Source organism: Rousettus aegyptiacus, unplaced genomic scaffold, assembly GCF_014176215.1.
Source record: "Rousettus aegyptiacus isolate mRouAeg1 unplaced genomic scaffold, mRouAeg1.p scaffold_m13_p_7, whole genome shotgun sequence".
NCBI classification, from domain to species: domain Eukaryota; kingdom Metazoa; phylum Chordata; class Mammalia; order Chiroptera; family Pteropodidae; genus Rousettus; species Rousettus aegyptiacus.
The window spans coordinates 43,806,041-43,832,640 of NW_023416310.1; the positions used below are offsets into that span (position 1 = coordinate 43,806,041).

A 26,600-nucleotide genomic window follows, 5' to 3' on the forward strand; every position below is an offset into this window, starting at 1 on the left:
AGTATTAGATTAATAGTCTATAATGCTAACCTTAACAATATCTATAGCTATAACCTCTCCAACTTGTTAATTCCCAAAGAGATTAAAAAAGGTGTAATTAACATCGAAACGTATAGCAGACTGTCATTCGGAACAAATCGTGCTAACAATAACCGCACCACCGTCAGAGATCAACCCTTCACCCTTCATGGTTCTGACTAAGGTTAATGAGCACGATTTGTCATAAATTTTCTGGTAACTCTGAAAAACTGAATTGAACAAAAAGATTTTTCTTTTCATAACACTTTATAAAAATAGAATAAAAGGCTGGAGTGGTCTTCTTTAGAACCTAGCATAGTATTTGACAATGTAAATGTCACTAAATATTTGTGAAATGAATAAACAATAAGCATCTAATGCACTATTGCCATTTGGCTCCTTATTATGTACTAAGTATTTAAAATTACATTTAATAAAATGGAATATACTCAAACTATTTTTTATTTCTACTAATAAAGACTGACTTATTCATGTAAGAATGTCCTAAAAATTTAACAGACTACAGAGTTGGACTTCCACAAACCAATAAGTTGGCTAATGATTTTCTTTAACTGCATGACATTTTTAACTTTTTTCTTTATGAAATCAGAAAACATATGGAAACCCAAGTTATAAATTTCTTTGCAATAAATAAGGCCAATGTAGACTACACTTGATTTTAATCATTTATTTCTCTCATAAAGAAATTACTTTTTAAAAAGCCAAAAATTTGAGAGAATGAAAATGAAAAAAAGAGTGAAATAACTATATTTTTTCTTCCACTTCAAAAATTGTCTGACGTCTGAGCCAGAAGACTCTCTGCTTCTATCAGTGACTTCCTCTTCATGTGTCATAGAAAGAGTTCAACATGTTTTATAAAATCCATTATATTTTAGACCATTTCCAATACACGCTACCATAAATTAAGAAAACCATTTATTCAAGGTTACTTATGAAGAATTAATCACACAGAAAATTTTAACAACTTCTTTTTCAAAAATTAAAGTACTTTACTGTACTTGGCATTCCTACACATAATGATGTGGATTCAAAGACTGAAAGCATTAAGGAAATATAATTAAAATTCATGGGTTAGACATAAAAAATAATTTTAATACACAGAATTCTCTGTAACAAATATTCTAGAAAAATAAATCAGACTATAAATACAATGTAATCTCATTTGGATTTCTCCTCTGCTTCAGTGGCATTATATAACACAGAGCGTTGTTCCAAATACTTATATGTACATGATGTAGCCTCAGAAACATGTAATCAAACAATCTGGAAAAGTGAGACCAAGAGAACTGTGGGCACTATGCATCAGGAACAGAAACACAAATTTCTATAATACTGATGATTTTTAAAACCTATCTTCCTAATTTCAAGAGCAAGTTTACTCAAAAGACAAAAATAAACTTGTCAGCTAAGCAACATTTACAGCCTTTATTGATAGGATATAGCCATTGTCATAATTCAGTCATTAATATAGAACCTCATTTCCCATCTAAAATTAATGAGAATATTTTACTTTAAATGGGACATAGAGGCAAAGTGCCAAAATTAAAGTACAATCTTAAAGTGTTAAAGTCACACTTCAAATATCAAAATAAGCAATTCTTAAAATCATGACAATATGGTTGAATAACTACACAGGAAAAAAATGGGACCTTCAAGCCATTTCATTTTTTCTTATAGTGAAAATAGATGTATTTATAACTTTGACCTACAGATAGCATACTTCATAAAGTCATTATTCACTTAAACAAATGTTTACAAAACACATTTAACTTAAATTTCACAGTTGCTTCTGTCAAGAGAGATGGTAAACTATAAATATAAAATGTACCACAATGTTAAAAACCTCATAGTGCTCTATAGGGAAATCAATGAAGATAACTTAATCTTTCTGGGGGGTAAAAGTATTTAGCATTACAAATTTAAATGTAAATTTTATAAATGAATTCAATAAGGAATACATTTAAACTTTGCATTGCCACATAATCATCTACAATAAATGTATTTAAAACAATAAGATGTATTTTTTGAACATGTGTACATCAAAACCAAAAGGTTAATTTTTGCTTTTTCCTTTATTAGCAACTTTGGATGCATTTTTCGGTTTTGGCTCCCAGAGGGCATTTTTTACAAATCTTGAAGCTGCACCTCTGTCCAACTTGCCAGCCTTTTTCTTGTCTGTTATTTCCTTGACTCTGTTCATGTATACTCTGATTCTTTCCTTTAAGATAAAAAAAGGAAGAAGAAGAAGAAGAAAGGCAACAGATTAACTAAGCTGCTCGCCACCACTAAGTTTATTATACTATTCCTCAATTAAATTCAATAGGTATGTATTTATTGCCTGTTGAGTGGAGCTAGTAAGTATAAGGAAACAGGATAAACTTGCTCCGTGCTCTCCTGGGATTCAAAGTCTGGGGGAATACAGACATTAAAGCCATTTCAGAAGTGTTCTGAGTGTTTCAAAAGAGAGAGAACTAGACTAAGACATCACTACAGAGGTAAGCACTGACCTGTTTATAGATGTGTTTATACGTTTTTTACTTAGCATTAACCTAAATCCATATATTAACTCTTAGTACCTGAAGTCTACAATCGAAAATAGAGCTCTTATATACTTGTAACATACAAACTCAACTGGTAAAATTTTTCTAAACAGGAAATAAATGAAGCATGATTTATTTATCTTTTTATGTTACTTTCTAGGGTCACAATTAAAATAAGCAGAATGAAAATACGAGATCTCTTATTCAATTTTATAACTGTGATTTTGATAAGCACACATTTTTCTAATGACATATACGGTTCTAAACAGATTTAACAAGATGAGAAACATAATAGGTTGCCATACCGTTAAAATCTTCTGAGACCACTAATTGTAATAAAGGACTATTCTATACTTCAATTGGAGAAATAAAGGTGATGAGAGCCACAAAATAGCACAGTAAATGATGGATCACTGCTAAAAAGCAAGTTTCATTAAAATAATCAAAATAGTTATATAAACAGGTACAAAAAATTTAGAACCGTACAATTTTTTTAATTGTAAAAGACTGACAACTCTGCTCAAAACTCTCTCGGGGACACCTACTTCTCTTAGAGTAAAAGCTGACATCCTCCCAACACAGACCCACCCCCGTTCTGCCTAGAAAGACTTTCCTCAAACACCTGCACAGCTGCCCCCTCCCTTCCTTCCATCAGTCAAACGTTCACCTGGGTAACAGGACCTGCCACCACCATTCAAAACCGCAGATCGACCCAATCACTTTAATTCCCCCCTGCTATGTGCTCTATTTAAGTTTTTTCCCATAACATACAACTTTCTAACATACTATCTATTCATATGTATTTGTTATTTGTTTGTTGTATTATGTTAATCGTTTGCCTCCCTCCACTAGATAGTTTGGTATCTGCTACAACAAGGGCAGGGACATTTATAAGCTTTATTCACTGAAGAATCACCTCACTTGGAAATAATGCCTGGCTCTTAGCAGCCACTCAAATATTTGTTGAATGAGTAAACTAACTATTTCCAATGCTTCTCCCCATTCATGATATATGTCCCACACACTAACTCTGTGATCAACTCTGTGATGTCTGTCATAGGGTCAGAAAAGAAGAACAGGTTTGTATGCTTTTTATTTGTCAACTCTTGTCCAAAATATGAATGTACTCCTCCATAAAGTGGGTTCTGAGGGAGAAAGAAGACAGATGGGTTTATCTTTTTCCAAAGACAGAACTAAGTATTAAAATATTCCAAATTGCTTCGTTGAAGGAAAATTGAGAAATTTTCTAAATGTAAAGTTCATATTAGAAAGCTGAAAACAGATGACACAATGTATACTTTTTAGGACTAAAAGCCAGTATCACTGCTCGAATCAAGATCTAGGTATCATACTGCTTTATATTATTGCTTTAAGTATTTTTCACAATTTCTGTATTTAAAAATAAATTTATTGGCCCCCAAGAACTTTAAAAGAAGAAAATGTCTTAGTCTACACATTAAGAAAATGAAGACGACAGATCTGGGTTGCTCATTTTTTAAAAATAAATGACCAAGTACTTTACTAAGTTGTATATAACATACACATCAACTACCATCAGACTTGAGAACAATAATACAGTGTCAAGTGTATTTCACACATATATTTACCTTGTATTTTATAAACGCAAATAAATTTATTAATATTCTTATTCATAAAGTCTAGACAAGAAGATAACCATAAGTTTGATTTCTATTTTTTCTCTTTCAAATTGAATGATTTGATTTAATTTTTGAAGTCAGCAAAAACTCTTAAGGTACCAGGCCTTATATACTGTACTTATACATCTAAATGGAATACAAAGACAAACCTAGAAGATTTATTACAGGTTGTAAATATGTCACTAATGCGGAATTACTGGACAGTACACATACAACTGGTGCCAAAAAAGCTTTTAGCTTTGTTGCTGAACTGGATTCTTTACTGCTGAGAAAATGAATTAATGGAAGATTTGAAAAGGTGGGGGAGAAACTTTCCCGTCTTTGCTAGTAAATCAACTAGAATATACTTTTAAAAATTGTGTAAGAGTTTTTTTTTTTTTAAAGGCTGTTATAGAGATGAACAGGATTTCAAGAATTTATAGGAAAAATAATATGGAAGTTATAAATAATTACTAGAATTGTAACATTTTCCCATCCAGAGATTTATGTAATATATGGAATACCAATCCTCTAACAAAGGTAAGAAAAAGAAAAACTAAACACATGATGAAATCTGACTCATTTTCATAATTTCAACTCTAAATGATTTTGTTCTCCACAATTACTGTGACTTAACTTCAGGTACACTGCTACAGACAGATGTGTGAAGTAAAAAGAAACCCATTGCAATCTTACCAGTTCCTGCTTTACTGGATGTTCCTTAGGGTTAACTCCCTGAGTGGCCAAATAAACTACAAGAGAAAGAATTCATGAAATAAAATGGTGTATGTATTAATTAAAAGCATAATTAAAGAAGTTCTAGTTACTCACGAAAAAAGTCACACAAACAATAGATTAAATCTTAAATTATTCAATCTCTAAGTAATAATAAATGTATGTGTGGTTCACAGGCATCTGGTATTCTGATTTAAAATAAATAAATACCTCACTATTAAAACTGCCATGAAGTACAATTGTATATAAATTGCTAGCATTTTAAAAAATAAATCGCCTTTGACATAGAAATTTGCTTTCTAATTAACTCCAAAGCAATATACATACCCCAAAACATTGAATTTAATGTGTAAGCAGAAACTAAATCCACTTTTGCTTGTTCAAGTGGGTCCAACTAGAGAGAGAGAGAGAGAAATACAAACTTTGAGCACCATCACATCATATTTTAAACTTTCACCAAGCCAAAGGTATCAAAAAAATATTTTTTTCATTCCCATAATCCAATAACCAAATGACCTGGAAATAATTTGCAAAATGAAGAAGTTTTGTTAAGCAGTGATTTTTGCCCACAAATTTTCGATTCAGGGTATATCATCTTTAGTTAGACAAGGAATGTGTATAATCCAAGAAAAATTCTTTTGAATTATTTTAATTTCAGCAGTTACAATCTGGGCTTTGTATGTCAAAAGTAATTTATCAATATAAACACTGTACACGATGCATTTATGTATAAGAAGCAGGCTAAAATACGTAGGCAATACCAAAGACAGAAGAAACATAATGAGATTTGTTTTCGACTGTCAAAGTCAATTTACTTTTTTGTTCTATAGTTTCCAGAAACCCTGATAACATCATTGTAATACTTAAAAGGTCAGAGATAGAGCCTGTCAAAAAGAAGTGCTCCTTTTTCTGCAGAACCAAGTCAAAATAAAAATAGTTAAGAAATATTTCCTAAAGTTGTTTTGTTTTGTTTTACCCCTTAAAAATATCCAAACAACACTTATAAAATTGAAATAAAGGGGGGGAAAGAGCATATATCATTAAGCAACTTCTTCTATATGTTTCCTAACACAGCACTCGGTTTTGCAAGTTATATTTTTCAAGTACCTTCTGCAACAATTCATTTCTAGAAACAGACATCATGGTCTTCAGCATCTCATCTACGGCACCAATAGAATTCTCAAATGTTGATAAATACTCATGAATTTCTGCTGGATAGTCTTCATTAATTTCTTCTCCTGCCATTATGACAGACTAGAAAAGAAAGAAAATTCTTAAGAATTCATATTAGAGACAGATGCTGTTCAGGTTACCATATAGATATGTCACATGTATTTCAAAAGTGCTATAAGAGTTAAAACCTGAGGATAATTAAACAAATCTTAGAATATAATTCTAGAGCAAGTACATTCAAATTACCCTTCTTCTGAAGTTGCTTGGAGATGATGGGATTGGTGGGGAGGTGAGGGAGGAACAGACCCGCCCAGTCAACTAATGTACACATATCAAACCCTCGGTAGTTTTCAAGAAATAAAGACATGACTGCCAATAATCAAAATCTACACTTAAAAAACTTTCTGTTTAAGTTAAAGACCAAGCAAAGCAATGAAAGTGTCATAAGTACATGCTTGCTGAAAAAATGATAAGCAAAACTTTTTTTTTAAGTTTATATATTTTAGCCCTTCTAAATTTAAGTGTTGATTTAGCAGCATGGTATATTAAACTAAAAAATGAGAAATGCTAGGTCTGAAATATCTTATGATTTTTAATCACTAAAATCATTTTCAAGCCTATGTTTATATTTATATTTATATGAACATTCATTCCTTAGGTTTCTTTAAAATAGTAAGAAATTCTAAGAGTTCATAAATCACATGAAGCAGAAATAAACTATATGGTTTTCATTTAGGCTAGAGCATACCTTGATAGTCCATTCTTTTAAAATTCACATTTATATCATAATATTTATTTCATATGTTACCTAAGACCAAATTTCAGAAGCAATTCTAAGCATTTGTACCATCTTTAGGTTTAAAAAAATTTTTTTTTTATTAGCTAAAAATACCTCTTTCATTACATAGCTAGGGAGAACAGCAAGAATGTGTAAAATAGCAAATAGCACTACAGAACTGAGGTAAAAAGATGTGGGCTTTTTTTTTTTTTTTTTTTTGTCTTGCTTGATCACTGACTGTCACCTTAGATAAATCACTGTATGTCTCTTGGTCTCAAATACCTCATCCATAAAATAAGGCAGTTGGTCTAATGATCTATAAAGACCTTTATAGTTCTAAATGTTACAGCTGTCATTTAAAGTTTAAAAAGTACTATTTGAATATTTAGTCACAATATATCAACATTTCTATTCAAAGAGTATATATTCCACTGAGACATCCAGGTTTGTTTAAAAAAAAAAAAAAGTGAAGTCCATCTGACTATTACTATTTGTGCTGTAAAGATGCTGTCCAACTACTGTGCAACCAGCAATTAAAGAACTATGATAAAAGAAAACCACACAGGAACTATGTCTTTCTATTTCAAAAGGCTAACTCATCCCTCCCAAAAAATCTCTTCAAAATGATAGAAGAAATGTAAAAATAAGCCCACAGTAATGCTGGAAATTCAGAGGGGCACATACCCATCAGCAGACCTCAACAGTAGAAATTTGTGTGAGCCAAAGAGAAAATGGGATCAGACAAACACGCCAAGAAGCCTCCAACTCCTTACAAACAAAAGGGGAGAATCTAGAAATAACCCCAAGATGAAGGGCAGTAAGAGCCAGGCCATGAGAGCTAAAAACAGCTAACCCAATCTCTGGAGCTGTGAAAAGACCACTCCAACATCTGCAGCCCAGATAAAGGTGTGCATACAAGGGCTATACTGCAGACAGAGAAATGACTAAGTATTTCTTCTCTTCACATAAAATCATAAACCAATAAATTGGAAAATATGGATAAAAAGAATGAGGTGCTGGAAAAAATAATCATTTAGCAAAACTAACCTAAAAAGATGTACATAAACCAAATAGACTATTCATCACACGAAAAAAGTGTTTAAAAAGTCGAAACATCTACCTTCCAAAAGGGATCCAAGCCTAGAAGCTATTATAGGTAATTTTTTCCAAACATTCAAGAAACAGTTAATTCTCATGGTATTTAACTGGTTAAGAACATAGGAAAAGATGGAAAACTTAGACACCTATTTCATAACACACTTAAAAATAAACTCCAGATGAATTTTAAAAGGTAAATAAACATATTAAAAGAGTATATAAAATATTTATATAATCCAAATGAAACCCAAATGCTATAAAAGGAAATTGCTGACAGACTTAACTACACAAAAACTGAAAAAAATCTATACAGTAACGTAAGCAAAGTTAAAAGAAACAGCCTAGGAAAAAATATTTGCCAAAATATAACAAGGATTATACAGAGTTCCTACAAAGCATAAAACAAATTAAAATAAACTATCAGCCATCAGATTGGCAATAATTTTAAAGATTATCAAATATCAAAGTTCAATATTAGAAAGGTATACACTGAAGGTAGAATATAAGTCAGTACAGATTTTTTAAATGTCATGACTCAGGAAATCCTCTTCAGAATCTAGTCTAAAGAAATCCTTGTAGACATGTATATAAATTCATCAAAATGGGACTCCTCAAACTCTTTGAATTTCCCCCACTTTCTCTTCCATCTATTTTCACTCTGCTGGATCATTGCCCATACAGCTCAACATTTTATTTCTCCATCTTAGACAAGAAACAAACGAGACATCTTGACTTCATATCCCACTCCGGCTACAAGCCCTATTTTCTACCTCCCTTCTAGAACAAACTCCTCTAAAGAGTTTCTCTCCACTCTTAAATCTACTACAAACGAACCCCCTATTTCTTACTCAAAATTGCTCTTGTCAAAGTCACACACACAGTTACAGTTAAATTCAATGGTCAAGTCTCAGTTCTCATCATCTGACATCCTTGACTCCCTTTGTTTGGTTTCTAGAGCATCACATTTTCTTGGTTTCCTTCCCACTTCATCAGCTGATTTCTTGGTCATCTTTCTTATATCCTCAGCCTCTTAACCTTGAAGTGTCCCAAGGACTGTCCTTGATTCTCTTTTATTCTATTTACTCCCTAGGTGAGCTTAGTGTTTTAAATTTCATTAATAAAGTGATGATTCCCAAGTTTGTATCTCCAGGTCAGACCGCCCCACTGAACAAATTTACATTTCCAACGCTTGCTCAATACCTGAGGTTGGATGTTAACATTCTAAAGCATAATGTGCCCAAAGTCGAATTCCGAATCTTGCCTACTGCAGTCTTTCCCATCTCATTCCATGGTAACTCCACATTTCCAATTGTTCCTAAGATTTCAGAGTGGTCCTTGATTCTTCTCTCTCACCCTATCTTTAAAACATATTCAGAATCTAGCTTCATCCTGCCACCTCTACTGCTACCACCCAAGCCAGTCCAAGCCATCTCTGTGGCTTGCCTAGACTCTTGCAATAGCCTCCTATATGGCCTCTGTATCTCCAGTCCAATAGTTCATCATCAAGAAAGAGTGATCATTCAAAATCTAAGATTATGTCATACCTCTGCTCATATACTTCCAAAGGCTTGCCACCTCACTCAGAGTAAAAGTCAAAGTCCTCACAATGCTCTAAAAAGCTCAATACAATCTGCCTTCTCTACTGCCTTCCATGACCTCTGTGGCTCCTACTCTTCCCCTTGCTCATTCCACTGCAGCCATAAATGGCATCATTGCTCCTTGCCAATCACATCAGGTGTGCCCCTACCCCAGGACCTTCGTGCTTCTTCTTCCCTTCCTAGAATGTTCTCCTCCTCCTTTCCTCTTCCACCAATAGCTTCAGAGCTTATGACTACCTGCCGGTTCTTCACTTAAATATTACTTATTGGTAAACCTTTCCCAATTACCCTATTTTAATATACATGCCCCACTCCTCATGCCCTATACTCCCTTTCTCCTTCTCTACCTTTAAATCCTCAATAACATCTGATGTATTTATTTTGTTCATTGTCTGTCCACCTCCAAAGATGGTAACTACATGAAGGCAGGAATTCTTACATTTTGTTCACTAGCACTGTCTGGCATTCAGTAAACATGCTGAATAAATAACCTCTAACAAAATACTGGAAATATCTAAATAATCGTTAAGAGGGAAATAATTAAAAGAATTATATCATATCCATCCAAAAGAATATTAAAAATAAAGAAGTAAATCTTTATGTGGTAATATGAGAAGTAGTGAGAAAAGTCACAGAACATTGTATATAACATATAATGTGTCTTAACATATGCCACTCATTTTTAAAAACCTGTGTAGCTACATAGAAAAAGATCTAAAAGAAGACATAAAATATAGACATTTTCTCTGAGCAGGGGCATGGATTAGGGAGTAGGATCAAAGCAGACTCATTTTTTAACTCTTCATTCTTTAAGTTTTATTTCAAAATGCATGTATTAAATGTGTAATAAAAATAAGTAATCATAATACCTTTTTTTAAAGGCATCTTTTACCAAAGTATTTTGGCTTTTAACAAATACTCAAGTATAAAAAACATAAAAAGACCTTTGTTTAAATGTTAATTTTTCATCCAATTTTTCTGTTAGAAATAGTTTCCCTTTCTAGAATCATAATGTGGATTTCTCCTACAATTATTCCCTGTCCCTAAGCCCCAATAAACAAGTAGTTATTTATTGTTAAAATGGGTTAAGGTGAACACTGAAAGCAAGGAAGTAAGAATAATTATCCTCATTAAACCTGAACTGAACCACCTGCCTTTTACCTAACTAAGTAATAAAGGCAAGGCAGACTAAAACATGAAGGTTCTATTATCAGAAATTCCCCCCAATTCAATTATTTCTTCTAATATTTTACATAGATAGTTCCTGAATATTGGTTCCTTCCACAGGAAAAGTTGCAGGGGGAGCTGCAGAAACATCCCTCTGTTCCCTTTGTTACTGGGACCCCAGGATGAAGCCGTGAATGTATGGTATTAGCAGTGATAGCAGACATTTCAACACCACTCCCTACCAGGCAGGCACACCACACACATTAACTCATCACTCCTTGCAGACAAGAAACTGAGCCACAGTGAGTTTCAATAACTTGCCCAAGGTTGTATAAGGGAAAATGCCAAAAGAGAAAGAATTCACACACCTCTGTTCCTCACTCCCCTGCAGGGTTCTATAGATATTCCTCACCCCTCCACATACCTCTTCTACAGCACCAGCTGCAGAGGTGAAAAGGTGGAACAGGGCATGAGAAAATGTGCTCCTCTTCATCCTTCAGTAAAATCTGGCCGACACTAAGGGGCAGAGGTGGGGAAACCCTTCCCAGAAATCCCTTCAGGACATTATTTCCACTCCTTCCCTCCTCTCACTGGTTATGCAAGCCAGAGTACCCACAGGAGAAAAGGAGGCATACACAGCATCAGGTGCAGAACTGAAGTCATCCCCCTACCAATCCTCAGTTCTCTACTTCAAGGAAGGTAGTGTTAAGGGTGGAAAATTTTCCAGTAAACCAGCATTAAGGATTTATTTTGATTCTGTTAACGAGGGTGTGATAATCTGCTCAAAGATATGCTAAGGGCCAACTTCTGCTTCTGTAATCTGCTTGTTTATTAATCTTGTTTGATGTTAACCAGGGTGTGGTTCTAGGCTTTATAAACTGTCTCTTTTGGGAGCTCGGGGCTGATCTCTTCTAACCCTGCATGGTAGAGAGCCAGTTGCCAGCCGGCCGGCCGGCTAATAAAGGCTCACAATTCATCTCAGTTGGCTCTGTGGGTCTTAGATTTGAGCGAACCACAACAGTTAGTCCAGCAGGAACCTGGGAATGACCCCTCACCTCCTTTCTCTGGCCCAAATCCAGTCAGCCTTGTCCATATGGCTGCCTCAATCTCCTTATACCACAAGCTTGCCTCCTTCTCACTGACTAGATTATTTCAAGAGCCTCTGAGTAGTCTTCCTACTGCCAACTTTTCTCTACTCTCAATTTAAGAATGTTACAAAATAAGATTTTTTTCTATTAAAATAGTCTGGCCATGGTACAGCCCTGCTTGAAATTCTGCAGTAGCTCTCCACCACCTTGAAGATAAATTCCAAACCCCGCAGTATCGATGCCAACGCCCTTAGGATGTGGCTCTTACTTATCTGACTAACCTCATCTTTCATGGCACCCCTCTTTCAATCCTAAGGTTATAGCCTCGATGGCAGTTTTCCAAATGTGCCATGCTCACTTACTCTCACCTTTCACCCTCTGCCACCCTCCCATTCTGTCTGGATAAACATCACTGCAAGCCTTATGTCACTCAACACACTGTCTGGTAACATCCGCTGATTTACCTGACTTCCCTTTGACTAAGCTCCTTGAAGGGGCTGTATCATTTTGATGTCGTTTCACCAGTGACTGACACACAGAATGATTCTGTGTCTCAATTTGCTCAGGACAGTGCCAGTTTACACCTGTTGCTTCTACCCACCACCTGCTCGGCTCCCCTTTTCTCTCTCAAAAGTCCCAGTCTGAGCCACTCGTTGTATGGTAACACTAAACGAAGCAGGTCCTCTGACTCAGCACCATCCCTCTTTTGTCAGAGAACAGGAGAGTCAGGGGAATTGGTCCTGGTACCAGCCAGGGTTCGCCCAGAGCAGCGGAACCAGTAGCAGATATATATGAAGAGATTTACTACAAGAATTACTAAAAGTAATTCCGAAATCTGCAGCGCAGGCCTTCCAAGAAGGGCATGCTGGCACTCAGCTACGAGCTGAAGCTGCTCTCCAGAGGCAGAATTTCTCTTTTGTCAGAAAAGCCTCAATTCTGCTTCTAAAGCCTTTAGGCTGATTGAGTCAGTCCCACCCAGTTTATCTAGAATGATCTCCTTAATTTAAAGTTAACTGACTGTGGATTTTAATCACATCTACAAATATCTTCACAGCAACACCTAGATTGATGTTTCACTGAATACCTGGGGGCTGCAGCCTAGCCAAGCTGATGACACACCAAGAAGACCAACACAAACCTGTAAGCTACCAGAACTACGGCAGAGAAAGGTACACTCCTGGCATCTCAAGTTGCCGTGCTGGCGGCATTTTCCCACAGCATTTGTTATTCTAGATTGTCAGCTTCCCAGGTAATAAAACTATTCTTCAAATTACAGGTAACAAAATGTGGAAAAATGACACCTTTTTTTTTCAAAATGCCATTTTGCGACTCCTAATAAAATTATAGATTCAGGCAATGATCACCAACAGATAAAAGGATGAGAAATACTCTGTAGAACAATTGACCTGGTTTCTGTAACAAGCAAATAGCATGAAGAAAAAAAAAAAAAAAGAAAAGGGAGGGGAGGTAGAGGAAGAAGAATAAGGAGACTTCGAAAATATAAGAACCAAATGGAATGCAGAGACCTTGCGTAAAAACCAAGTGTAAAAAGATATTTTTGAGAAAATCTGAACTGAGATTGGATATCAGATGACTCCAAGAAATTATTGAGAATTTTGTCATCTATGGAAACAGTATTATATCAGAAGATGTCCCTATAATTTAAAGATGAAACTGAAATAAATAGGGTTAAAATTACATAACATCTTGAATTTGCTTTTTTTAAAAAAAGCTAGTCTTCATGGATTAATTACATTTTGAAAGAAAAGATTTTAAAAAACCTATGTACATTATTTCCATAGGAAAATTAGATAGCTAATTCACGAATTAACTTTGAGAATACAACTCAGTTCATAAATTGGGGGATACCGAAATATGTACTCTAGAATACTTAAGCAGTTCAATTACATCTTACCTCAATCCCAAATATAATTGGAGTGAGTGGAAAGGTAGGTTACTGGGTGCTACTAAGTCTGTGACAGTTGATAAACAAAACTCATGAAAACAAGACAAAGCATGTAGCTTCAAATGAGGTTTGTGTTACATTTCCAACAAAGGCTGACATTCAAGGGTGTCTAATTAAGAATGTCACAAATTTCCTTCCCCACAAAAAGAAATCCTGATGTCTTATATTTTTACCTGGCCCTTATAAAAATGAGGAAATAAATAAATAAACCAACAAACCAAGTTTAGAGTCAAATGAAAAACTAGGGGGAAATATTTGCAACATAAAGACAGATAAAAGGAGCCACTACAAATCAAGTTATCAAAACAAAAACGCAACAACCCAAAAGAAAAATGAACAAAGAAAATCTGCAGTTCACACGTAAAGAAATCCAGATGACTAATAAGCATAAAGTTAGTCAATCTTACTTGTAATTACAGAAACATAAATCAATGTAACAAGATGCCATTTTTCATGTCGAACAAGCAAAAATTAAAAAGATTGATAGGATCTGGTATGGGCAAAGGTGAAAAGAAACAGCCTCTTATTCACTATTAATTGGAGTGTAAACTGAGCATTTTTGTGGGGCAACCTGGCGTTATGCTTCAAAACTGAAGTACTATGCTTCAATTTATATATGTAAAAATTCTTTGACCCAGCAATTTAACTTCTCAAAATGTCTACTTTCCCACAAGATAATGTTCAAAGACATTCACTGCAACATTCTTTAAAACACTAAAACTTTAAAGCAGGAAACAATCTATGTGTCCATTAACAAGGACTAGTTAAATAAATTATGATATACTCATTCAATATAAAAACTCTGCAGCAATGAAAAAATATGCAGAGTTTAGATTCCTCAGATATATTAAACAAAAATTTAAGAACAGGAAATGATACATCCATTTGTTTTTAAGAAATAAAACACATGTTAGTGTGGAGGCATACTTGTATATGCATGCAAGCTTTCTTAAAGGCTCCAACTCCTGGTGACCCTGAAAATGAGTGACGTCCACAGTGCCCTGTCCTTTACTGCCGTGCTCAGCTCCTATAGACTCATACCCCTGGCTTCTTTTATGTATTCAATTCACCTCGTGTTTGGTTTTCTTTTCCTGCTGCCTCCTATTTATCCAAACATTAACGTCTTTCCCAAAGAACTCTCCTTCTTATGATGTGTCCGAAGTGGGACAGCTTCGGTTGTCATTTTTGCCTTCAGCAATGTTGCACGCTTATTTGTTTGTCTTTCTGGTGGTCCAAGGCATCCTCCAACATCATATTTCAAATAAATCAACTTTTTCCTATCAGCCTTCTTCACTGATAGAAGAAAAGAGGGATAAAGTAATTGTCAGGCAGGCTTTTTAGTCTATTTGGGTACCTCTCTTCACACCCTTCTCCTACTTCTAGGCCTAGTGAAACCTTATCAATTCTTTAAAACCCACATCAAATGCCCCCTCTTCTATAAAAAGGCTTCCGTATCTCCCAAACAAAAGTAGTCTCTTCTTTCTCTTTGCTCCTAGGGTTCTCCAGATTTAATAATCATATATCCACCAATAATACTCTTGTCTTGTGTATCTTGATAAATCCAAAGGTGTTAATCCTTATTTTACTTGATCTATCAACTATGTTTGACAAAACAGAATACTCCATTTCACCTTAAATTCAACAACACTAGACTCTCCAAATCGTCCTTGTTCCTCACAAGCTGTTCATTATGTCTCTTTTGCTGGTTCTACATCTCCCCAAACCTATAATGGCTAAAATGCCTAAGGACTCAGGTCTTTTACTACTTCTCTTTTCTGTTTACATTCACTTCTTTGGTGATTATCTATCTCCAGTTTCACGATTTTAAATGTCATCTGTTCACTGACAACTCCCAAATGTTCTTTTCCAGCAATGGCCTCCCCAATAAATTTCACACTTGACAGACTCAACTGCCTACTCAACACCCCCACTTGGATGCTAACGGACATCTCAAACTTAACATGTCATAACTGAACTCCTATCTTGCACCCACAAACCTGCTCCTCCCATAGTTTTCCACTTCTCGGTTAATGACAATTCCACCCTTCCAGTTGCTCAATCCAAATTGAACTACTACTCACCGCATTCACTTCTTTCCACTTTGTGAAGCCACTATCATCTCATCTGAATTATTAAAACACCTTCCTAATCAGTCTCCTAATTAGTTCTCCTACCCTATCTCCAACAATCTATTCTTAAGACAGCCAGAATGATTCTATCAAAAATTTGAATCAGATCATGTCACTCCTCTGCTCAGAACTTTCCACTGGTTATTTACCCACTAGGCTATTTCTTCAAGGAAAGATTAATGCTGCATGACATTTGTATCTCCAAATGACTAACACAATATCTTGCCACATCAACTCTGAACTGTATAACATACAACACAAGTATTTGAAGGCAACTGTAACATCTTTTGACTGAGAATTGTTTTGATTATTTTGAAAAACCACTGTTCACGCTGTCATTATTTTATCTTTCAACAAAACGAGTTCTATCATTTCAACAAATCGCAAACGTCTCTGAATTTTGGTAGGGGTTATCTGGTTATTTTCAGATCCAACGTCAACATATAGTTAAGTCTCGGTTCAGTCTACTGCTATCACAATCCAAATAGGTTAAAAAGTGGGCAGCAAACATCTCAATGGGACAGATACATCTCTATTAAGATAAAATGAATTGCAGTTAACAAACAAGAAGACATTAAAGATCTTTTCGAACAGAAAACATAAGTTTGAATCGCAGTGAACATTCCTGGGCCATAAAGTAAAAAGACTTTCTTGAAATTATCCACTATGGATTGCAACTGAAGGTAGAAATTAGTCCACCATCTCAGGTGGGCTAATATAGAAACAGCAGGCAGTTCATGATCATGAATGTGCGTAAGAGTGGATGACATAGGAAAGTTAATCTCCTATGCCTTTTCCTTAGGCCTTCCTCCTAAACAAGGTTTGAAGGCAGCTCTGAAAGTTAATTGTGAAGTCATGTATTTTTAAATTCTCCACCTTCCAATATTTGAGAGCTGGAGTTAAGAAACGAAAAGTCTACAGCATGCCACCGTGAACAGGCCCAATCTCATCTGATCTTGGAAGCTAAGCACGGCTGGGCCTGGTTAGTACTTGGATGGGAGACCACCTTGGAATACCAGGTGCTATAGGCGTTAAAACAAACAAACAAACAAATTAAAGAAACGAAAAAGCGAAAGGCCAGACCAAGAGAGAGACTTCAGGGGCCCAAGTAAGCCGAAACCTGCAAGCGGCCACAGAACGAGAAGTGGGGGTCCTGTAACAATGCTGTCCCCAAGGTTCAGGTGGCGCGCATTCCCGAAAGGCAACAAGGTCCGACCTCGCTCCTCACAGCCAATGGAAGGATGCATGAGGGACCCCAGGACAAGAAAAGTACACTTACGCAGAAGCACGAGAAAAATTCAAAACCCAGCTTTGAATAATTACTTACTTGCCTTCTACTCCAGTCTCTCGGAGAACAGTCGCTTGTTGGTGACGTTAATAAAGCGCCTGCTCTGCCCACAGCTCCAGCGGCGCTCTATGATGACTTCACGCTCCTAGCCCCGCCCCCTTTTTTCTCTCCTCTCAAAGGTGGTTCTTTGAAGTGCTTCTGGACAAAGTTGCAGAGGCGTTTGGGGCGGGACTCCGCGTACCTTTTTCTAGATTTGTATTCGTCCAACAACCCCAAATACAAGTTGAGCGTATTTAACTAGAAAAAAAAATGTTAGTTACTAAAGCATTTTTCAGGTTTTACCTTTCACTTAAGTTCATTCCTAGGTACTGGTTCCTACTACACTCCCATTATCCCCTTCAAAATGAGCTTCTTCCAAAAGAGCAGCTTCCCAAATTATCCGAGATTAAAGACAGGGTCTTTATTTTTCCAATCTATCGGTAAGAGATGCTTTTGTAAAATACAGTAAAAATTAATTACTCAAAAAAAGGAGAAAAGATAGGCAAAATATCAGCCCAGGTTTTTCATTATTAAAAATAAAGTTACATTTCAGTAAACACGATCAGAACAAACATAAAAGGAAAAAAATACGAAAATTGCAAGTATTGTTCAATGAAAATGTAGTATAAGCGGTAAGCATCATTTTTCACATTTCAAACTTTTTATTACTCCACAACCATTGTTTAGCAAAAACCTTTGAACAAACATCCTATATGTCAATATCCAAAGTTTTCTGAGTAGCAATGAGCTTTCTTCTTGTTCGTTATTCTAACCTAGCTGGATTAAAAACTGCTCGTGGTAAGGGGTAATGTATCTAAACTGTTTCTCTTTTGTTTTTACAGATAGTAGACAAATCGGTCTCATAGAGATAAACTGATGGGAATGAAAGAAGAATTTTGGGTTGTTTTTTTTTTTAAATTACAGTTGACATACAAAATTTGGAAGAAGAGTTTTTAAAGTAATTTCAGCAAGCTAATAATATTAATTTTTAACTTATCTGAAATGAAATAAATGATATATTTTCAAAATTCACCTTCAATCCTTCATCAATTGCCAATTCTAACAATAATCTTTAAAGTTATCTTGAAAATTAAGTGATCTATTGATCAAAGCAATTTTATACATTTCTAGGGTCACAACTGCAAAACTAATTGTTGAATTCACATGGTGAGTCCCATGTTGTGTGATTTGTGCACTAATCACATACAGCAATGTGGTCTCACTGTACATGATTAGTGCACAAATCACACAACATGGGACTCACGATGTGAGTTCAACAACAACTAAACTAATTCATACCCTATTCAAGAAAACCAGTTCACAGAATATGGTTGTTGTAGCAATGCCGAATTCCCATAAAAGTTGCTAAATGATTATTTCAATTTCTGCACTCATCTTGTTGTAGACAGGTAATGACAAATAGTTCATGGACTAACACCAGTCCACAGACTTTCGTGAGCACTGTCTTTGAGAGTTGAGTACATAACCTTACCACGAAGACTGTTGAGACCTGGGAAGCCTGGATTATCACCCAGAACAAATCAGAACCTGACAGTTTGTCCTAGCCAAGGTGAGAATGAGGCTTCAAGGCAAATTGTCACAGCTTTGTTATTTGGATCCTTCAGGAAGCAAACATGGAAATGGAATTAGAAATGCAGAGGTTTATGGTGGTGGTCTTTGACAGATAAAGAGGGAGGAAGCAGGATTCAGCAGAAAGCCTCAAACAGTAATGAACATCTGACAGGGTCTCAGCCAACCCAACAGTGAATTCTGAAGCAGAGAGTGCTCCTTTGAGGACATCATGTTTGGCAAAAAGGGTCAGACAGTAATACCCCCCTCTACACACATCATTGGCAAGATTGTGGCTTCTGCTTAAAAGCTGAGGCAGAGCCTAAAGGTGCTACCAGCTGGAGGCTGCCACCCAACTGCACTTCTATAACTGTATGGTAAATTCTTTCATGAAGGAAATGTAGTGGGGGCACATCCTAAGCTGCCATACACTGAGCCATCTACGCTACAGTAGCACCATGATCCCACAATCTGTTAAACAAATATACTGAGTCCCCATTATGTGCCAGACTCTATTCTACATGTTATAGACAGAGCAATAAAAAAGACCCTCACCTTACGGAGTTTACATTCAAATTTACCACTGGGAATACCATCTCTTCTTCTTTTTCCTCCCTTTACTCTACTTTACTCTCCCATTCTTTTCTTTCACCACATTTTCCTCCGATAATCCTGATTTCAACATATAAACCTTACTATTTCATGCTTGAATTGTTGCTCAGCCCTCTAAAGAACAATGGGGAAAGAAAACCAGTGAAATCTAGAAAAACCAGACATAATATTATCACTAAAACAGGAAGAAAATAAGAGAATTCTGATACAGAGAATAGATTGGTGGCTGCTAAAGAGGGTTAGGATGGTCAAAAGGTACAAACTTCAAGTTATAAGAGAAATAAATTCTAGGGATATAATGTACAGTATGGTGAAAATAGTTAACAATACTGTATTGTATATTTGAAAGTTGCTAAGAGAGTAGTTCTTAAAAGTTCTTATCACAAGAAAAAAATTTAGAACTATGTGAGGTGATGAACATAAACTTAATTTACTGTGGTAATCATTTTGGAATATAAATATTAAATCCTTATGTTGTACACCTTAAGCTAATATAATGTTATATGCCAATTGTATCTCAGTAAAACTAGGGGGGGGAAAGTTATCCAAAATCTTAAGTCAAAGTCAAAGAAAAAAAAACCCTTGATAGCATTTCAAAACCACTGCATTGTGCTACCACACACTTCCTTTTACTTCATTTCACATCAAGAGGCAGAATTCACCTCAAAGTACTAGTGAATACTCCAGCCTTGGGTGCAGTGAAAGACAGTGGATATGCAACAATACAACTGGCCTTGGAAATGGAAGATAAAGGCACTGATCACATTCCCAGTGCAGATCGGTTTCTTCCCCTTGGTCACTTTACAGTACAAACAATGATAGGTGATGCAACAGCAGTTCTTCAGGGCAAACTAGCTCTGTGACCCTAGGCAAGATATTTAACCTCTCTGATCCTCAATTGTAACACCTGGAAAACAGAGACAATAATAGTACCTATTTCTTAGGAACTGTGAGGACCAAATGAGGCACTGTAAGTGCTTACCACAGTGCCTGGCACAGAGTAAGCATTTAATAAATATTATTATTAACAATAATCATCACTATAAAATATCACTAAAACAGGAGGAAAAAGGATCATTCTGATGTTAATGAAAACAAAGAAAAAATTTCGATGTCGAATTTAGGAAGTCTCTTAAATCTTAGTATTCAGACTATCTAAATATAATAAGATCAGACTCTTGATTATATCAAAGTAAAATACTAGAATTTTTTTCTATCTTCTGAATAGATAGCATAAGAAAATCACCATTTTATAACCATCACAATAATAATCGATTCATCAATAGATGCTAAATGGAAAGAGGACATTTACCACCTTAAATCATCTCATCACAGATTATTTTTGAATTACAGAGATAAATATGATAATATTACAGTAGTACCAGTGTGGTCAGGTGAGGGTCCTCTTCCAACTGCAGACTGCTAAGTTCTTGTATTCTCACTTGGGGAAGGTAGAGGGAGCCCTTTCAAGCCTCTTTTATGAGGCCACTAATCTCATCCTGAGGACTCCGCCCTCATAAGCCAATTAGCTCTCAAAGATGTCAGCTCCTAATATCATCACCTCAGGCAGTAGGATTTCAACATGTGAATTTGGGGGGAAAGCGGTGTCACAAATGTTCAGACAGTAGCACTCATCTTAACTTATTGTACTTTATTATCCTAAACGATTTACATCAAAAAAATGGAATAAAGACAGGATTTAAAAACCTTCTTAGAATTAGCCACTTTAAAAGCAATGTGATAAGGCTATGCTTATTTAAGAAATTGATTCCTGTCATAATCCTTACAAATTCCCTGAAACTTTGTCATATAATAACATATATGCCTATAATTATATGCCTATAATCAGTGTTTATAGCCATAATGGTAATAAATACATTTATTACTCAGGGTGAATCCTTCCTATGAATTACATGTAGCTCTGTGCTCTGATTTCAAAACCGTCCTCTGCTGTTCCCACATCAAGAATAACCTGAGTGTTCTGAACTGATGCTCAAGGTGAAAAGAGAAAACACCTTGGGCCAGGACTCAGAGATCAGTCCTCTCAATCATATGGTCATACATTATTCAGTTAACTGCTCTGAACCCAACCTGTAGAAACTGTAAACTCATGATCCTCAACCTACTAATTATTTTTTCTAAATTTTATGACAGAAATTAGGTGCTATATTTTGCAATTTAAAGCTTTGAAAATGTTCCCATATGTATTCTTTACAAGGCCAGGCTCTACTGAATTTTTAGAATTGTAAGGTAGGCCCCTGTTATGAGAGAGCTAAATAGTTGAAACAAGCAGGTAATCGACTGATTATTTTTCAGCTATCTTTGTGCCTGTGCTTTTTGCCATGTGACATGGCTAGTCCTCCTATCAGAAGGCAGAATATATTTTCTCATCTCTTGATTTTGAGTTTGGCCATTTGACTTGTTTTGGCCATTGGGATAGCAATGGATGTGATGCAAGAGGAAGCTTGAAAATCTGAGCTTGCTCTGTTGTACTTCTGTCATCACAGTCAGGATAGGCTCAGCTAGTTTATTATCCCAGGAGTAAGATGAGAGTCGCGTGGAGTTGAACCCAGTCACCCTGCCAAGCCCTGCGTAGACCAGCTGACTCAAAGCCCATCCCCTAGATACATTAATGAACCCAGTCAAGATCAGAGGTAGGCCAATTTAGTTGAAGCCTTCAGGCATCTGAGAAATAAATGTTGTTTTTTATGCCAGGCAATTTTATGAGAAGCTAACTGCCACATGTCAGTAAAAATATATAAAGAAGAAGAAGAGTGAGTTTAGCTTCTTGGAAAGTGTTAATCCACTAAAAGAGTTATTTATTGAACCAAAAAATGTCAAGGTGCTGTACCCCCAATTTTTAAGATATGTATCTACTAGAGTTTATTTCATAACATTATAAAAGTGATATTGGTGAAATATATTACTCCAGTAATGAATGAAAATCTTTTTCTGTTATAATGCTGCATATCCGTTTAAAGGTAGATATTTATGCAACGAGAGGCAAATAGAAGTAATTAATAACTGACAATGCATTTCTGTCAGAGTATTCATCCAAAGGTTCTATAATGCATCAAATCCTTATTTATTTATTTATTTATTTATTTATTTATTTATCTATCTATTTATTCATTTATTTAATTTATAGCTCAAAGAATAGGTGCATATTACACACAGTTCCACTGATTATACAGACATAAAACTTACTTATTCTTTTCATCCACAGATTCTAAGAGCATGTTCTTTTGCATATTTTAAGGAAGTCTCTCTAACCAGATAACTATTGAAGTTATCTAAGCATAGTTATTAGGATGAAAGAATGGTTAAATTTAAAGTTCTACAAGTGGGAAGTAAATTTGATAATAAATTGTGTATAGAATGGTTTTGTTTGTTCTCCCATTTAAAAATTTAAAGAAAAATATGGTTAAAATTTTATTTTATCATATAGTAACAAAATTCTGATTCTAATTTCAATAAACTTAATTCTCAGAATGAATCAGGACAGGATCAAATATTGGTTGAGATTCTTATTAAAATTTTTCTGACAAAATTGTTAGATGCTAACTGCAGTGTTGTATCTTAAATTGAATCCAGGAACATAAAAAGTACATGATTAGAAAAAAATTGGTGAACTCTGAATAAAATGTGGAGTTTAGTTAATAGTAACATACGAATGTCAGTTTCTTAGTTTTGACAAATGTACAATGGTAATTTAAGGTATTGACATTAGAGGAAACTGAGGAGGGATAAACAAGAATTCTCTGTATTATAGTTGCAACTTACCTATAAATCTAACATTATTCCGAAATTAAAAGTTATTTCAAAGTTATTGGATGGCATGATACCCTTCATTTAACAGCACAACCACAAAGAGATTCATTTTTACAGAAAAATGTGAAAGCTGTTTCAATCTTCCCAAGGACCTCTCTTATTCCCTTGAGACAAATCTTACTATTTTGAAGCACCAATCCTGTCCTAATCGTTGCAGATTTTCTCCTCTTTAATCAGGGGTTTAACTCTGCCATAACTTTCCATTTCCCCATCATTTTTCTCAACTAAATAAAATACAGCATCTCTTGCAACACTTGTGATTGTTCTTTGCAATCAAGCTACATTTTCCTCTCAGGCTTTGGGAAGGAAGTGGTCGACTCTAGAGTAAAGAAGATGGAGATGTTTGAGGGGAGATTAATTTTGTTAGTGGTCAGTTTTTTTATAAAATGATCTATACAATCTCATAACTACAGGAATACAGATAATTAATGTTCAGAAAGTAGAGAACCCCGAGCTTCCCTTTCCCTATACTGTAAATTCATAAAGAACTTGGGAAATAAAACATTCAATAAGAATTGACAGCCAATGAAAAAAGTAAAAAGGCCCAAGAGAGATGTTAACAAGGGGTACAAACTATATTCAGAGATTTTCTTTCATCCATGGAGGACTATATCACAAGAATGACTTTCGGCAGCATGTAAGAATAACCAAATCCCTGTCTCCTCAAGGCTATGGCTCCAGAGAAGGCAGATTCACATAGGCAAATAGAAGTTCAAAACAGTTTTATACCCAGTTATAATGCAATCCCTCAAAGATGCTTGTGTTAATTTTTTCAGGTTATGCCAAAAGGTAAAAATCACATAAAAGAAAAAAAATGCTAATTCACATAGAATTCCAGGGTTCGTGAAAGTTTGTCTTTGGATTCCAAGTTGAGAAATACCGTTTTAAGAGTCTAGCAGGGGAAAAGGCTGTGTAGTGTAGTGGTACAAAGCACAGCTATAAAGTCACAATTCCAGACTTGTAACCCTGGCACAGAATTTAATAGAACTTAATAGCGTGATCGTCTGCAAGTTACTTTCTCTCTCTGCGATTCAGGTCCCCATCTGTAAAAGGGAATGGTAATAACATTTCTCATAGGTGGTTGGTAGTTTTCAATGAGATAGTCTAAGAGAAGAAGGTAAAATTGCACCTGGTGTTTGGTACTACCCACTCTTCCTTAGTGCTCCATTCTCAGACAGTCTTATACTAAGGGAGGGAAGCTGATGAAAAGTCCTTCCCATTGGATGGGATTCGTTTGCATTTACTGCATCATTTTCTTTCTTTTCTTTTTTCTTTTTTTTTTTCATGTCTGATCTTACAAAATTTCATTTTCGACTGGACTCAGACTTAGAGGTAGAAGCTCTCAGAGAGGAAAGTCTGCATCTCTTGGCAATCTGTTCCTGGCATTTCCCCCTTGGCCTCCTTCATTCTCTTAGCCAAGTTAAGCATATTCTGCAGCCTCATCCTTATTTTTCTTAGTACACTGTTTCTCCAGAGCAATATGCCGATATTTATGTTACAGGACACGTGGAATAACAAAACACTGAATCTCAGGTGCTTTGTTCCTAGGTTTCTTACCTTCTTTCTTCAGGGGCTTCTCACAACATATTGGTGGACATCGTCTTCTTGAGAGAGATTGAAAAGTTTGCGTATTCCGCTAGCTCTGTTGGGCTCCAGGCGATGAGGCACAGTAGTATCAGTGAGACCAGAAATATCTTTCTCCCCTTTTCTCACAATAACCAAGTTGAGAACACTCAGATTGGCATCCACAATGCAACCCCGAACAGGTTTATGCTTTCTTTCTCCAGTCCTCCTTAGTCTATACCAGGAATGCCCCTTACTCAGTAGCATGTGGACATGGCCATGGGTCAAAACACTCTGCTTCATGGGGAAACCTTTTTTGTCCTTTCTACCACTGATTCAAATCACATAACCCTTTTATTCTTTACCTAGAGCTTCAGCAGTAACTTCTGTGGCCATATGCTTCTCATAAAAGGTACACAGTTTTGGTTCATCGTCTGCTTCAATGAGCTTCTGGCATCCAGTGGCTGGGAAAGAGTTGTTCAGCTTCATCCTGAAGCAGCCAACCACCTCCAAGGCACCATGAAATAGAGCTATTTTCTTCTTTAAAGATTTAAAGGAGCACCTGATTGCACTATTTTTGCTTTGTCCTTATCTAGTAGGCAGCTGCCTTCCTACCCACACTATCTCTTAAGTTCCTGTGAAGAAGCTATGATGTTTGACAATAAAAGCACAAATTCATTTCTGCTTTGATTCAATTGTAATCATATTGTCAACTTTACAAGATGTTAATTAAAGAATAAGAGACAATTAGGTGTGTTTTACAAGGCCTGTTATGATGTGTCTAGTATGCCCAGAGAGTAAGCCAAGAGGTTGAAATGTGTTTCCTCTGTTCCTTGCTGTGTTAATGTCTCAGTGAAACGCTCCTTAGAGGAGAGTTTCTTCTGATTCCAGGAGTGAGTATTTAGCAATTCATTTTATTTGGGGATTTCACTCCAGAGCAGATCCTCTGAGGCCGAAGGAATTCTACAGCTCTATTTCCGAGCATGTTTGATGGTTCCCCCCTTCTCTTAGGGGAGAAGACTCTGGAAAAGTTTTCCCAGCAGTCTGTGGCTTTGATTCCAGAACGACCAAGGAACAGGGCCATTTTAAAAAATGTTTTAGGGTAACACTGCTTAATAACATTACATAAATTTCAGATGTATAACTTTATGATATGACACCTGCATACTCCATATAATATGACAGCTGCATAATCACCACCTGAAGTCTCGTCTCCTTCCATCACCATATATTTGACCCCATTTACCCTCTTCATCCTCCCTCCACCCACCTTCCCCTCTGGTAACCACCATACCTTTGTCTGTGTCTATGAGTTTGTTTGCTTATTCTTTTCATTTTGTTTTATATCTCACAAATGAGTGAAATTATACAGTTCTTGTCCTTTTCCATCTGATTTATTTCACTTAACATGATATTCACAAGATTCATCCAGGTTGTTGCAAATGGCAACATTTCATCTTTTTTATAGCTTTGTACTACTCCATTATATACATGTACCAAATGTTGGAGAGGATGCAGAGAAAAAGGAACCCTCATACACTGCTGTTGGGACTGCAAATCGGTACAGTCACTATGGAAAACAGTATGGAGGTTCCTCAAAAAACTAGGAATTGATCTACCATATGATCCAGCAATCCCCTTAGGGTATTTACCCCAAAGACTTGAAAACCCATACCCGAAAATATATTTGTACATCGATGTTCATAGCAGCATTATTCACAGTATCCAGGACATGAAAGCAACTGAAGTG

At 35.8% G+C, this 26,600-nt stretch overlaps 1 protein-coding gene and 2 pseudogenes across 2 annotated transcripts; 1 reads left to right on the plus strand and 2 right to left on the minus strand.

Moving 5' to 3' along the window:
• Positions 1 to 681: 681 nt before the first annotated feature.
• Positions 682 to 17,339, minus strand: C1D (C1D nuclear receptor corepressor). 2 transcript variants are annotated; one of them, XM_016137881.2, is made up of 5 exons: positions 17,280 to 17,339; positions 6,059 to 6,205; positions 5,279 to 5,345; positions 4,913 to 4,968; positions 682 to 2,257 (listed from the first exon to the last, which is right to left on the minus strand). In XM_016137881.2, the coding sequence occupies exons 2-5, from the start codon at positions 6,194 to 6,196 to the stop codon at positions 2,093 to 2,095; spliced, it is 426 nt and encodes a 141-aa protein (XP_015993367.1). In that variant the 5' UTR covers positions 6,197 to 6,205; positions 17,280 to 17,339; the 3' UTR covers positions 682 to 2,092. The 2 variants fall into 2 exon arrangements, with proteins under 2 accessions (XP_015993367.1, XP_015993366.1); XM_016137880.2 differs by having other exon boundaries at positions 17,276 to 17,339.
• Positions 16,862 to 16,979, plus strand: LOC118605911 (annotated as a pseudogene).
• A 7,252-nt stretch (positions 17,340 to 24,591) lies between the features above and the next one.
• LOC107506922 lies at positions 24,592 to 25,339 on the minus strand (annotated as a pseudogene).
• Between the last annotated feature and the right edge of the window lie 1,261 nt (positions 25,340 to 26,600).